At 38.2% G+C, this 16,193-nt stretch overlaps 1 protein-coding gene across 7 annotated transcripts in view; it reads right to left on the reverse strand.

Annotated features, from left to right (window-relative positions):
• Positions 1-16,193, reverse strand: part of COL25A1 (collagen type XXV alpha 1 chain) — a 429,310-nt gene that overhangs the window by 62,077 nt on the left and 351,040 nt on the right. For 6 of the 7 annotated variants that reach the window (XM_054030959.1, XM_054030956.1, XM_054030955.1 and 3 more), the window contains one exon: positions 11,559-11,603. The exons of the other annotated variant lie outside the window; for it this stretch is intronic. In XM_054030959.1, coding sequence (XP_053886934.1) covers positions 11,559-11,603 — 45 coding nt within the window. The remainder of the gene's footprint in view (positions 1-11,558; positions 11,604-16,193) is intronic. 7 annotated transcript variants of the gene reach the window in all.

A 16,193-nucleotide genomic window follows, 5' to 3' on the forward strand; every position in this document is an offset into this window, starting at 1 on the left:
GTGCTGACATGGCCTCAGTTAATAAACCCTTAATTAATTTACTAGAGGTTTGGCTACAAGTGTTGTCTGTGGTGTGAGATCTAAGGTGCAAATTGACCTGGGGTAAGTGACTGGTCCTTTGGGACTGTGAGTAACCTGAATATTTTGTGATCATTGGTGTAAAATGACCATCTATCACAGCATCAAGCTTACCTGGGTGGCAAGATAGTTCAGAGTGCCCCAGGGGACTGTCTGTGAGTCCATGTGAAGGCTGTATACTGCCTGAGGAGTTTACACTTGTTACTTGGTTAAATGCGATCACATCAAACCACCAGAAAGAAGAACAGGAGTACTTGTGGCACCTTAGAGACTAACAAATTTATTAGAGCATAAGCTTTCGTGGACTACAGCCCACTTCTTCGGATGCATATAGAAAGCTTATGCTCTAATAAATTTGTTAGTCTCTAAGGTGCCACAAGTACTCCTGTTCTTCTTTTTGCGGATACAGACTAACACGGCTGTTACTCTGAAACTTATCAAACCACCAGAAACAATAATCAATGCCTCTTTGTTTTTACTATGCGTGTTCATGCAATGCAGAGTTGCTGTCTTGGCAAATGACAAATTACAAAGATACTTTTTGCAAACCTTGTTAGTATTATTTTAGCTGTTAATCAGGTAAACATAGGACATGAAAATTAAAAAAATGTTAGTCCATTAAAACAAATGGTGCGTCTGACATCTAACAGAATGTAAGCTAGATAGATATTTAGCTAATAGTTTATACTTAAAAGGGCTTTCAGATTCAGCAATAGGGAAGCTTGTAATTATGTTAAACTTTTTTTGAAGACAGTCCACTTTTTTTATGAAGATTATTATCTAGACAAATTCTTCAGTGGCTGTTTCACATTTATCAAAACTTTTATGGGAGGAAGTGAAGAGAAGCTTTGATTTGAGAGGCTAAGGGTAAAAGCAACACCATTTACTGTGGGTATCTTCCTTGTTATAGCTGTGCAAATTTGTACCTTGTTTTTAGCCCCCAATGATGAAAACACCACCTGTTGTGCTAACGGCATTTTAATCACCATTAATTTGTTGAAGGATTTACACTGCAACTTATTAGCAGTAGATTTCTAACCACTTACTGACTTAGGTTGGGTCTTCATCTCACAGTTCATATGCAGATCAACAGAATTATTTAACACTTAACACTTTAAATAGGTCTACTCTGCTTCAGGATTTTACAATATGGATTTTAAAAATAATATAATTACGCTGCTTAGAATAACACAAACTAAATATATATGCAACAACTGTGGGTAAGTAGTATACATTTGGTTGTAAACTAGGGCTTTTCTTTTATCATTGTTTTAATAACAATTTATTTCTCAGAACTATGTATGCACAAATAAACTGAACTTTTAAAACAAAGAGTGTACTAAAAAGTCTTACAACTTTTTAAAAATTTGCTGACACCTTTGACCTCCTTTTGTTGGTGAGAGAGACGCTTAAGCTTGAAAGCTTGTCTCTCTCGCCAACAAAAGTTGGTTCAACCTCGCCCACCTTGTCTCTCTAATACCTTGGGACCAATGCAGCTGCAACAATACTGCATATTTTTGACCTCCAGCAGTCAGTGATGCAGAAATTACATTATCGGGGAATTTAAAGGTATTTTAATTCTCTTATTGAAATACCTGTGTATAGCAATAAAAAAATATGGACTCAATTCTCCCTGCCATAGAAAAAAATCTTGCTAGGGCAAAGACTCTCCCAGAACACCATGTGAAGCTGTGTTATAGTTATCAGAGGTTCCTCACTCTGACGCATTTATGGTACTTACATGGAAGTGGGAGGGCAAAGGATATTTAGACCAGGAATCTCCAAGCAATAGAGGCTTAAGCCTCACAGACCTCCAGCCAAACCTGCCAAGCACTTGTCCTTCCCATTTGTCAAACCACTCACTCTACCACCACAGCTCTTTATTGCAAACCCCTCTTTAAAGTTAATATTGTTCCCTCTGTAGCTATATGCTTTGAGTTCTCTGTTGTTGGCTGCATACAGCGAATCCTCCACTATCCACCGGCCCCTTTCTCAGTAACATACCCCCCCAACCCCACGCACACTGCAGAGTCCCAGTCCCATGACAACCCACTGCAAAGGAGGGTCCAATCCATTTTTACTGTGCCCTCTTCCATTTGTGCTCCTATTAGCAGGGAGAGCTATGGACTGTGCAAACTGAAATGTCCTCATTTTATCCAGTCTAACAGATACATATGTTAGCCCATCATACATAGGGATGTGCCAGCCCTAAATGACCCTCATGACTCATGCCTAGGCATATTTAAAATAGAAACAATATGAGCTGTATTCCTTCCTTTATGCTATTAAGAGATTTAGAGGCAGATTGAGATTAAAAAGAACAAAATAAAGCAACTTCAGTGAAAGCAATGAAGTACATCAGGCCTGAATCTGAGCCACTGCCTCCTCTGTTGATTCTCAGACACTGGCATCTGCTGTCTTTTTGTTTCTATTTTGTTCTCAGAAGGACCACAATAGTTGGGCTTACAGTCAGGAAATGAAGGGGGTAAAGGGAAACCCCATCAACAATGTTCCATGTTTTCTTAGACCTTTGTTTCGATTTTTGATACTAATTCAGAATTGGCTTCATAGGTGCCCCGTTGCACAGGCTCCCTGGCTCCCTCATCAGCCATGAAACCATATTTTGACTTTCTGATCGACCCAGTTGCCTAATCAACTTCTTAACTTGGAAAAATATCTCTGGTTTTGTATTTATGACCGTTTCTTCAGTTTTTATGATTCATTAGAGGCAAAATGTATAATTCTTTAACCTGCCTAAAAACCCAAAGCTTCAGCTTATAACCAGACTCTGTTTTCTACAACATTTATTGCCTTTTAGTGAGTCCAATTTTCATTTTAAGAAAAGTGCAGTGGTGCTTGAAAAATATGTGCTGATTTGCAAGGGTGCTAAAAGTATCGGCAATAATTCTGATTAATGTGTCATGATTCTGCATGCATTAGTCATACAGAATACTTCTTACTTAAAGGCTAATTAGAATTCAAGTCAGCATGATACCTGCTTTTGAGGATTACAGTAAAAACATTTGTTGTAATAAGAGCCTTGTTTTTTCCTAAAGGCAGCCAACTTTTGCAATGATTGATCTGCTAAATTATTAGAAGAAAAGAATGAGAGGATAAATTTAAGGGGCTTTTGTTACTAATATTAAAAATGAACTGCAACTGTTTTTACTTCATTTATGACTATCTGAAACCAAGAAAACATTTTCTATGGTGGCATTACATCAGAAGAGTGTTTTCAGTTTACTGATTTCAGGTCTCCATTATGGCTGATAAAATCCCTGATTTCTGAATACCTGGGTCTGCTAATTGGACTCTCAGATTTCTCAACTGGATTCTAAATTTGGACTGACTTTATCCAGCACAAGGAAGCAAATTAAAGGATACTGTAAAACAATTTCTCTCTACCAAATCAATCTTTTAACCTGTAACAGCTTTTGGGGAAACAGAATTCACATCCTGTGTTTCAGTTACTTATGTTTTACCCTTTTCCCACTTCTCTAGTACTTTAGTGTCTTTTCCAGGAAAGAAATCCTGGCTTTTGTGGATTCAGAGGATATTGTTTCTGATGGATTACAAAGAATTGCATATATCCTGAGGAATGCCATAGTAAATGCTCTTGCCACCTGCAACAGTTAGTCGTTTATTCACAGTCCATTGTCAATGATGAGTTCATATTCTGGGCTTGATTTTCAAAATTAGGTATGAGCCATTACATGCCTAATTTATGCAGTTGCCATAATGACATAAGGAAATTAGATAAGTGGACATGCAAATGTACGGTTAGTTGTGTAACTACTTTCTGTGCATCCAGCTACCTTATATATGCATCTATTGCAATCCTCGTAACTGTATATTCAAATTAGGTGTACAACTGCAAATTATTTTTGTACATGTAATTTTGTGTACATATAATTCCATGTACCTACTTTTGAAAGCAGGTCTATAAATCAATGTAACAAACAGTATAAACCCTCCTGATATTACTTCCTGCCACTATCCATTTTTATCATGACACACAGTTCATTGAACTCTACTCTCCAGCATTTGACCTGCATGCACTATCTATTTTTTCTGCTCCCAGAGAAAACCTATCCCCAGGACATGATTATTTGGATGAGGAAAGGGTGGGAGTTAACCAACCTGCATTTTTCACCAGGGATTTCAAATGTGGGCACATGCATATTAGGAAGCTGTGCAAGTGTTCACAAAAGATAGTTTGGGGCTGAATTTCTTCAGCTTTCAGTGACTTCAGTGAGATGTTCAGCACTTCTGAAAATCAAAGGATTTTTATTTAGATGCCAGTCACAAGGTGAACTGCTCTATTTAGAAGGGTTCAAGATCCAGCTCTGATGTTTTTTCTGATTTCTGCCCTGAAAGAAGGAATTTTTTGGAATGATGGTCTCTAGGACTAATAAGAGTTGTACGCTTGGCAGCAACGCATGAGGGCAATGGGAGCAGAGATATAAGGGACACTACGGAAAATGTAAGACCTGTTGTGAATTTTTTTAAAGAGAGAAAGGGAAACCTGAAGAATGCAGGAATGACTTGTGGATTCCTCTCAACAGAGAACCAGGCAAAGGAGCTACCATGCCTTGGAAACCCGTCACCCCTCTAATGCCAAAAAAACAGAGCAAGGACTAAACAGACCAGGCCAAAGGAAAAGAGAATGGAGCGTAAGCATCTCCATGGCAAGACAGTTCAATAGCATCTAAATAAGGGATTTAGGATCCTAACTCTAGGCACCCAGGTTTGAAAATTTTGGCTTTTGTTTCTAAAGTTTTGTCTGCATGGAAGTCACTTTTTATTGGATGCAAAGTTTATTTGACTCTCCCAGAACTTAAAACTTTGGTTCTGAAAAGTTTTAAGTATTTCAAACATGATTCTTAGGCCACTAAGTGTGCAAGCAGGGAACAAGATCCTGGGATATGGTAAGAGATAAAATCATGAAATTCAAATACAAAACATAAATGAAGGTTGGAATTGTCTTTGTTTTAGATAAAGCAAACATGGGACAGATCCTGAGGTCCTTAGCCAGTTTTTACTGAGTCCTTACTCAGGCAAAATTTCTAATGATGCCATGTAGCTGGGAACAGAGTATGTTGGCTTGGATCTAATTCACATGGCCTATATAAGCAACTCTGTAGAAAGATGTAGGTGACTGAGTTTTGGCAACTCAATAGTCTCTCTCAGTGTTGAGAATAGAGCAAACTCTTAAATGTAGGTCTCTCCCTGTCACAAAACAAGCAGGGCAGAGAAGCCAAATCCTTCAATGAGTGTTTGCTTGAATAAGGACTGATTAAAAACTCAGCTGGGACCTCAAGATTTGCCCCAGTATTTGTCTCATAAAATGAGAGGAACAAGAAGACAGATCAGGTCTAATGTTGATGGAAAGCCTGTTCTCCAACTATTGCAAACAGCTCATCTTCTGGTAGAGGTTAAGCTGGGATGATGTCAAATTCAATGACTGTATTGATTAAATGCCACAAAATTTAACCAGGCCAGTAGAATACCTTGAGAGAAGGTCTAGAGATCACAAATGAATGAAATTGCAAATGCCTCCAATTTCAATAGGTGAGCCATTTTGTATGTACTTTTTAATGACTTCTTGAAGAGTAGGATAAAACAAAGTTACTACATTTTTGTCTTACTGAAAGTATTCTGCATCCTTTCGGCATCAGTAATAGGGTCTTACTAAAGGCTAACATAAGATGTCACAGAGATGAGTCAATATTCTGTGTTTAGGTGCTTTACTCATTTTCCTGAATGACATAGTGGAAAACATTCAAACGCTCATTAAGTTTCCAGCCATTCCTAAACAGCAACAGGTGGTCAAGAAAAGTTTCTACAATATGTCACAGCTGGCTTCATCACAGTCTTGGAAATAACTGACTGAAGTTCTGTACTCTGTGGCACCAGTTGATAATGAAAGGGATGAAAGATCAGGAAGCACTCCCAAAACATCCGTATGCATATAGTGAATGAGCCGAGGAATATAATTAAGAACGTCTTTATTACATATACTGAATTCACACAAGATACTAATGTGCCTTTCAGAAGCTGCCACTCATTCAGATTGAAATCATGTTCAACCAACCTCTAAATGGCTATCTGGAAGGTATACTAAATTGCTGCATTAAATAACTAATTGAATAATTGCACATTATGAAGTTGAAACTTTTCTACTGACTGATACTTATTAATGTTGTAAGTGACTTTGGCTACTCTTTCCAAAATATCTTACTGGATCCCTTTACAAATGTAAAAAGAAGAACAGGAGTACTTGTGGCACCTTAGAGACTAACAAATTTATTAGAGCATAAGCTTTCGTGGACTACAGCCCACTTCTTCGGATGCATATTGTGGAAAAGCAACATCACTTGCCACATAACCTCAGCCATGCTGAACACAACGCCATCTACAGCCTCAGAAACAACCCTGACATCATAATCAAAAAGGCTGACAAAGGAGGTGCTGTCGTCATCATGAATAAATTGGAATATGACCAGGAGGCTGCTAGACAGCTCTCTAACACCACATTCTACAGGCCATTATCCTCTGATCCCACTGAGGATTACCTAAAGAAACTATACCATCTGCTAAAAAAACTCCCTGACAAAGCACAGGAACAAATCCGTACAGACACATGCCTAGAACCCCGACCAGGGGTATTCTATTTGCTACCCAAGATCCATAAACCTGGATATCCTGGACGCCCCATCATCTCAGGCATTGGCACCCTAACATCAGGCTTGTCTGGTTATGTAGACTCTGTCCTAAGACCCTACGCTACCAGCACTCCCAGCTATCTTCGAGACACCACTGACTTCCTGAGGAAACTACAATCCATCGGTGATCTTCCAGAAAACACCATCCTGGCCACTATGGACGTAGAAGCCCTCTACACCAATATTCCACACAAAGATGGACTACAAGCTATCAGGAACAGTATCCCTGATAATGTCACAGCTAACCTGGTGGCTGAACTTTGTGATTTTGTCCTCACCCACAACTATTTCACATTTGGGGACAATATATACCTTCAAGTCAGCGGCACTGCTATGGGTACCCGCATGGCCCCACAATATGCCAACATTTTTATGGCTGACTTAGAACAACGCTTCCTTAGCTCTCGTCCCCTAACGCCCCTACTCTACTTGCGCTACATTGATGACATCTTCATCATCTGGACCCATGGAAAAGAAGCCCTTGAGGAATTTCACCATGATTTCAATAATTTCCATCCCACCATCAACCTCAGCCTAGATCAATCCACACAAGCGGTCCATTTCCTGGACACTACTGTGCTAATAAGCGATGGTCACATCAATACCACCCTATACCGGAAACCTACTGACCGCTACACTTACCTACATGCCTCCAGCTTCCATCCAGGACACACCACACGATCCATTGTCTACAGCCAAGCTCTAAGATATAACCGCATTTGCTCCAATCCCTCGGATAGAGACAAGCACCTACAAGATCTCTATCAAGCATTCTTAAAACTACAATACCCACCTGCTGAAGTGAAAAAACAGATTGACAGAGCCAGACGAGTACCAAGAAGTCACCTCCTACAAGACAGGCCCAACAAAGAAAATAACAGAACACCACTAGCTGTCACCTTCAGCCCCCAACTAAAACCTCTCCAGCGCATCATCAGAGATCTACAACCTATTCTGAAAGATGATCCTTTACTCTCACAGATCTTGGGAGACAGACCTGTCCTCGCTTACAGACAACCCCCCAACCTAAAGCAAATACTCACCAGCAACCACACATCACTGAACAAAACCACTAACCCAGGAACCTATCCTTGTAACAAACCCCGATGCCAACTCTGTCCACATATCTATTCAAGTGACATCATCATAGGACCTAATCACATCAGCCATACCATCAGGGGCTCGTTCACCTGCACATCTACCAATGTGATATATGCCATCATGTGCCAAAGAAGTGGGCTGTAGTCCACGAAAGCTTATGCTCTAATAAATTTGTTAGTCTCTAAGGTGCCACAAGTACTCCTGTTCTTCTTTTTGCGGATACAGACTAACACGGCTGTTACTCTGAAACTTTACAAATGTACCACAACCAGCACAAGAAAGATAAGAGGCAGCTTGAAAGGTATGGTTCACTGATTGAAATGACCTTTGAGTTTACGAAGTTTACACAAAGATTGCTTTCAAACTTGTACCATAAATAGTGTACTTGATATTTATAGTTGCATACTGTGTTTCATTATACAGCCTGCCACAGTGGGCAGGTTCAGAGGAGATTAGCTGAGAAGACTTTGTAGATGAAATGACACATTTAAGGAACAGAAGAGGTTATATCTCATATTTATCACATGACAGCCATAAAACAGGAGACTGCCTAGGTGTTGTGTACTTCTCTTCTCCATCAGAGTTACAAGAATGGAAGACATTAAGTGAAGTTTTCTCAGGTGGCACAAGAGAAAGTCTCCCCTGCCCTGCTTCTCATATGCCCTGAAGAAGCTTAGGTGTATCAGTTTGTAGACTACCAGCCAATTCCAAGGGGATCTGGAACACAGTAGAACTGCCAACATGCTCCTCAGTCATCTGCATCCTTCTCCATAATGTACACTGATGTAGGCCATGTTACTGTAAATTTGATCAAAGGCAAAGTACATGTACCTTTATTGTTTCTTCATTCACTAGACCAGTTCATCCAAGATTGCTTCCTACCACTTAATGTTCTCTTGATCCTCTCTTCTGGATTCAGTTTTCCACTGATAGGTTACATAGTGCCATGCTCCCTTGAGGGTTTGGTCAATGCACTTTAAATGGCATCCAATGCTCCATAAGAATCTGTGCATTTTAGATACAATGCCAGTACCTGTCCTACCAGTGCTGCCCACCATTGAGGTGGCAATGGCTGTCTGCAGGCTCCCCAGTGAAATAACATTCAAAGGCATCTCAGACAATGCCGCACACATCCAGGCAGGCTTTTCACCACTAGGGCCCTGTTCTCTTCTATATAGATCCTTATACCATAGTATCTGAACACCTAGAGTTCAGTACCGAACTGGCTGGGAACTGAACCTGGGCTTCTCATGTGGCAGGTGTGAATTCTACACTGAACCCTGCGTTATTCCAGCATCACCCCAGAGGCTTAATGCTGGAAAATATCTATTCCACAATATCCAGAACTTCATGCTTCATCCATTTCTCACATCATTAATCTTTTGTCTCTCAAGTGGACCTATCTATCCCCCTCTTTGTGCTCCCCTCATGTCCAAAATGATAGTATGTGAAGAGACAAAAGCACAAATAAAGCCTGAAGGTGACTGCTTTCTCGTAGGTTTGAAACAGCAGTATGCAAAGTGCACTAGGGAATTTTTAGTGTGCTGCAGCAGGTCCACACAGACAGTTAGTGCACGGCAGGCTGCAGCATTGTAGATTCACACTCCAGCTTGCCGCAAACTAAATGTTCAACTAGACATGCCCAAAGAGACATGTTTAAATTAGTTTTAGATTTTTTCGGGTCCAGCTGTCAGCAACAGTCACTGGAGTCTTTGCAGATCACCTGTCATAGCAAACAAAGTGGTAGCCGTGTTAGTCTGTATCAGCAAAAAGAATGAGGAGTACTTGTGGTTTTTTTTCTCCTGCTGATAATAGTCTCCTTAATTGATTAGTCTCATTATAGTTGGTATGACAACACCCATTTTTTCATGTTCTCTGTGTATATATATCTTCCTACTGTATTTTCCACTGCATGCATCCGATGAAATGGGTTTTAGCCCACGAAAGCTTATGCCCAAATAAATGTGTTAGTCTCTAAGGTGCCACAAGTACTCCTGTTTCTTTTTGTCATAGAATAGTATCAAAAACCACGAGTCAAAGGGTGCTCAAAAGAGAATTCATTATTGTGGACGGTCCCCTTAAGAAATCTAGAAAAAAAGAAAATTCCTTTGTAGGAACTGAATCTATACTAGGAGATGAGACACTGATTTTTTCCAAAGAGCTTCATCTTTCTCCTCATTAAAATGTATATGTTGCAATGGGAACTATCTCAAGAGGGATTGTTCTGCTAGCCTCCAGAAGATGTTACTGTAACTGTAAGATCTTCTAGCTTGGTTGCCTCATAATCTCAGGTTTTCCAGTGCCAAAACCAACTTTGATAATTGATCTTAATCTGCTGGAAGTGGCCTCCAACTTAACTATACTATGGACATACTACAAAACAAATGTTATTTCTATACTGACTTTCCAAAGTAGATAGAGATAATGACTAAAAGTGTTTCTTCACGTATATAAAGGTCCCAGCTACACTATAAATTTAACCATTCTGAAGGATCCATTTGCAACATGATCTTTCACAACACAGTTAAACCATGGTTCTTTCTTACAGAACAGACAGGACCTAACATAATTTCTATCTCCAGGTCCTGCACCTTTCAGTATTAAGATACATAAGTCCACATTTTAAAATAAGCACACATGCTCTTGCATGTGTAAAATGTCCAATCAACTCCTCTTATAATTTTCCACAAATGAAAAATGGACACTAAATTAAAACATTGTGGCACTTGACAACTGTCACTGAGAAAGCTACTGCAAATGTTATACACTTTGAAGGAAAGCCTGGTCCCACTGAAGTCAAAAGGGAGTTTTTACTTTGATGGAGGCAGGATTTCATCCCCTGTATTCAGTGGGGAGACAATAAAAGCTCTACATCAGCTGTTCACAGGCCCATGCTGAATATGGAATATAAGGAAATTCTAAGAGGTTTCATTGTCTGAAAGAATAACCTCTGCCATGAAAGAGAAGCAGTCCACCCAGTCAGCTCTCATTCATAACATTTAACTCTGCTCACTTTTTATAGTATAATACAGTATGAATCAAACTGAGTTCCAGTATAACTGGCAGCAACTCCCAATGCAACATTTATGCCAGGGCTGAACTGACTGCATGTCTTTTATAATAATTTGCCTAAAGATAACAGGCAGACTGGAAGTCAGCAGATAAACCAGTTATTGGTCCACAGATTGTCTGACTGCTTAATGGTAATATTGGATAAAGTCGTCTTATTCAAATATTTTGACTTGTCAGTGGAAATTACTAATAAGCAATGAGAGCAGAGACCATTTTTCTCATAGCTGGTTCTCCACAATTTGTGAATAATGAAGACAGTTCTCTGGCTGTTAGCTTTGCAGGTTCTGTTGACTATTGTTACTGGCAAATACTCATTAAACTGCAAACCAAACATTGATGACAAGCTTCCTGAAATAAATAAAAATGTAAAAAAAGACATTTTTAAAGTAGTTCAGGGTTTTTTTTTTCCAAAGTAAGGTGACATTTTACTGCACATTAAAGTGTAAGGCATATTTTTCATTCATTCATATAGAGATGATCAATTTTCTGTGTGATCCCTTCATGTAACAAAATCCATTTTAAAATCAAAAAATGTTTAGGAAGATGTAAGTACCACTACACAGATATTATGGTTGTATTTACCTTTATCCCAGGGAGTCCAGGAAGCCCAGGAAGACCTGGTTCACCCTACACAGGAAAATCACATAACATTACAGAACAATATTCATTTATGAGTGGTATCCAGAAAACAACCAGGTATACACCAGGTATAGTAGGAGATCAGATACTCTATATGTGATTGCTATTCATTTTAGGGATCACAGATACTCAGGCCAACACAATGTACATTAAAGGGCTTGCTAACCTATAAGTATAACTAAAATGTCTAAACTGAATGCCTAAATTTAGTCTTCTAAATCTACATTTAAGGACCTAAACATTTCCTGTGGATTTAGGAGATTAACTAGACACACAGGTTGAAAACTCTGGCCAGTATTTTTATCAAAAGGAAAGGGAATAAATAGTATTAATTAAATAATATGAATACTGATATTTACTGCATTTGCAATAATTCTGCGAATCTGCAATTGCAGATATTTAATTCTATCCCTTATTCAGTTATTGGCTGTATAGAGTGCTGTGTAACTGTCCAGGTTAGCTACAAATGTGACTAAAAAAAAATTTATTTAATTTGTACATTTTCAGGGGGATTACTCAATTACAATTAACTATCATTTTTATAGAACCATCAACACTGTCCACATTTCAGTGTAAATGCACATACACATGTACAACACCACAAAGTACCATAAGCAAATAAACTAGAACTACTTCTTCTAAAAAATACCCTGATTATTTAGCACTGCAATAAAAAAGAACAAAATACTCTACTTTCAAGAAGAAAATGTGTAACAGGAATTGAAGACTGAACACATTCATTCTGGAATTAAGTTGATATTTTTCTATGGGAGAGAAGGACAAGCACAACATTTACACACATACAATCATCTTAAGATGTTAGTTGAAATGGTGCTGAAACTATGTCCTCGTAGGAGAAGGAAAATGATAAACACCAAAATCAAAGGGCTTTAGGAATATAATGGATGTAATAATTTTGATTTGAAGGACAAAACGATTAGACAGACAGTAGATTTCCGGTTATCATAGAGATGGACCTGAACCAAAGCCCAGGATCTGAACATTGCTGAACTATAGGGAAGATCAGGTCCAAACATTGTAGCTGGTCCCTCCGTCTATAAATGGTTGAACTAAACTCTAGATTCATCCATTCCTGAACTTTACAGAAATCCAGATCTCAATGTTGTCGTTTGGGCCAGTGCCTGGAGATTACAAGCACACACAAATTCCTCATCTTACATAACAAACTGCACTATATTTTTAGGTGATAATATTAAAACATACTTGAAGAACTTCTAGCAAATTTACAATCTGCCACAACAAAACCAAAAAAGAATAGTTAATTTGAAAATTGATTTGCCAAACTAAAGAATTCTTAAACATTTTAGGAGGATCCAAAACCAGCTTCCTTGTAGATTTCAGTCATTCCAGAATGTTAACAAATCTTTCTGACTGAAGCTACTGAAAAAGACAATCCACTCTGGAAATTTTAAATGTGAAACACAATAAAGAAATGGAGGACAGGATATCATTTTCAGCAGATTCTATTAGCAGTTGATACACTGCCTACCATTGTCTAACAGAAACTGGGCCATTACTCCTGTCTAAAGAGTAATTCTCTGAACAGGATGTATTATATTCAGTCTTAATATAGTATTAACCCAAAAGTTCTACTCCATCTTTTTTTTTCTTGCATGAAGAGTCAGATATGCTAGTGAAACAAAGATATTAATACTGTAATCTGTCAATTACTGTCATTGAAGTGGATGTGACTTTTTCTCCTGTTTTAAAATGTGACTTTTTCTCCTGTTTTTTACCCCAGTTCCCTAAATGGCCCCCTCAAGGACTGAACTCACAACCCTGGGTTTAGTAGGCCAATGCTTAAACCACTGAGCTACCCCTCCCCCACTAACTAAAGTGATTAAAATGTACTCTTTAAGGCAAGATTAAAAACACATTCCAATTACTAGTGTTCTATTATGAAGTTCATTGAAGTTGAATGGACAGTATTTCCATTCTTTAAATTTTTTTCAAAATATAAGGTTGATATGATTTATGAGATTAAATGACTACAAGGACAAACAAAAGCTGAATACAAACTCCAGTCTATCAAACTAAAGCAGTCAAATAAGTTGTTATAGAACATATATAATATACGTGGGCTACATCTATAATGTATATGGCACACCTATCCTTTTTTCATACATTCACACAGAGACGTATTTCATTCAGACATACACAAAAATATCCTCACATATGAATCAATACATGAATAAATGCATAACATGGACCAAAACTTGATGTCTTCGCTCTGTCCTTTTTATTATTTTATGGTGCACAATGGGAGTTTTTCTTGAGTAAAGACTAAGGCTCCAATTCTACATTGAGATCTAGAACTTCAGTGGGTCTCCACACATATCTTCTCTAGTGAATACTAATGGAAGCCCAAATTCTTGGCATTTAATCAGAGAAAACTCCCATTGAGTGCTGTAAAAACAGATGTACATTCCGAAGGTGTCCTCATAATAAGAAAGAACAAAAGTCTGGGAAATTGACATTTGCACAGTTTATGCCTATATAAACGTTTCTCATTGCTAGGTTTTTTGTGTGTCTTCATTATATTTACACTCAAATAGTGAATCTCATTTAAAGAGTGATATGTAAATATAGATGAATATGTATTTATCCATTAATCTGTATGTGTATATATAAGAATGGTCAAACTCTCATTCCATACTTATTATTTATTCAAGAAAAGCTCACATTGTCTGCAATGGGAGTTTTGCCTGAGTAAGAACTATAGGATTTAGCCCATATTCTCTATTCACTGGGAAGTAAAAATATAAGGCAAAATTACCCTCTGAGCCACAATACAGGTCTTTTATTCACTGCAGTTCAGACCTCTATCGCACATTCTGCACTTGTTCTATATACTGAACTCAGACTGGTGTGAGTTGGAGTTCCATGTAGGATGGATTACAGACTACACAACAGAGATCTGCACTGCAATGGATAAAATACCTTTACTGTGGATCAGAAAGAAGAATTTTTCTCACAGGGTAAAATTTTTAAAGACCAGAAGCAGAAGTCCATGTGTGCATTTGTGCAAGAAACTGGTTAATTGTTCATGCAAACAGATATTTTATGAGCAATAACCTGTTTGTTTTGCACATTCAGTTGACAGATATGTTCATGTAAACACAAGCAATTATGAACCTCAGCATCTACTCATTAAAACTTTGGCCCATCTTATTTCAGTGAGATACTGTTTTTATGTACAGTATTATCTTCACATCCATTTATTAGTATTACATTTAGAGTGATCTCGCAGAGAACATATTTTTGCCTCCAGATTGTAAGATTTGAAAAATATATATACATATATATATAGATGTGTGTGTGGGGGTGGGTGTGTATAAACACACACACACACACACATATATAATGAAGGGAAACATATGGGCTAGGTAGCACAATGCATAAATCCACAAGCCCTTTGCCTCTAAAGTATTGAGTTCAAATATGATTTACAGTAGATCACAAGTAAAATATGTTCTGTGGTTTCAAAGTAGCCACTAGACCACATCACAAAACAATCACTCACTTTAGTCTGACTGGCAATATATGCTCAAGTGTGGCCTGATGCTGAAACTGGAGGGTGTACTGTAGGTCAAGGCTGAGATGCATTGGAAGGGCAGTGTAAGAAAATGTGCACAGTCCCTTCTGGTACAGCAAGGTGCTGAAGACCTCAGTACCTTTAAGGATCATGCTCCAATTCATTCGTAAGTTTAAAAAAAGAGAACTATAAAATGCAGAGAGCGAATGAGTATTCAAAATATCCTGGGCAATGTAAATGTTTGAGACAAAAGCCTGGCACTTTCTTTCTATTACATCATATGCAATCACACAAACACAAACTCATCATCTTATAAAACTCTAAATGAATGTGGAGTTCATGGCTACTGGTTATTTATCTATATTACATCTATTATATCAAACCTGATTGTATTGGGCAGTGAGATCAATAGCTTGCTAATAAATCACTGCTAGTTGTTCCCTGCCTGGCAGACAGCAAATGAGAGAACGAAACTAACCATTTAAAGTACATTCTGTAGTTTATTATCCAAGTAGAACATACAGTACATGATGCACAATGATTCCAGAGGTTAGCTAGTTAAAACTGCTTTCACTGGCTTTCCTACCTGAAACTGAGCTTTACTAACAAATTTAATTTGCATATCATAATAGTCATATGCAGTCTGTTACAAATCATTACGATTAAAATCTGCCAAGTAGAGAAACTCAGCTGCAATTTTTTCTTTTACTGATTTAAAAAAAACGGTTTCTCAGAGTTCCATATGGCCATAAAAAGGAATTGAGTTTTAGAATATAGCTGGCCTGATATTCCCTATATACAGTATATGATTTTACTTCTCCCCTGACCTAAGTACTGGAAAATCTCCAAAGTGTACCTTAGGAATAAATTTCCAGTTCTCCTGTTGGGATAGGGGAAAGGTTTCTGACTTTACAAGAGGTGGGGGATGGTGAAGGGTTGTTCCCAGGAAACCCTGTAGACTCCAGAGGGAAGCAAAACTGCTACCCCACACATCCCAGGATTGTAGTTTTAAAATCCAACCT

This window comes from Malaclemys terrapin, chromosome 5, assembly GCF_027887155.1.
Source record: "Malaclemys terrapin pileata isolate rMalTer1 chromosome 5, rMalTer1.hap1, whole genome shotgun sequence".
Lineage (NCBI taxonomy): Eukaryota > Metazoa > Chordata > Testudines > Emydidae > Malaclemys > Malaclemys terrapin.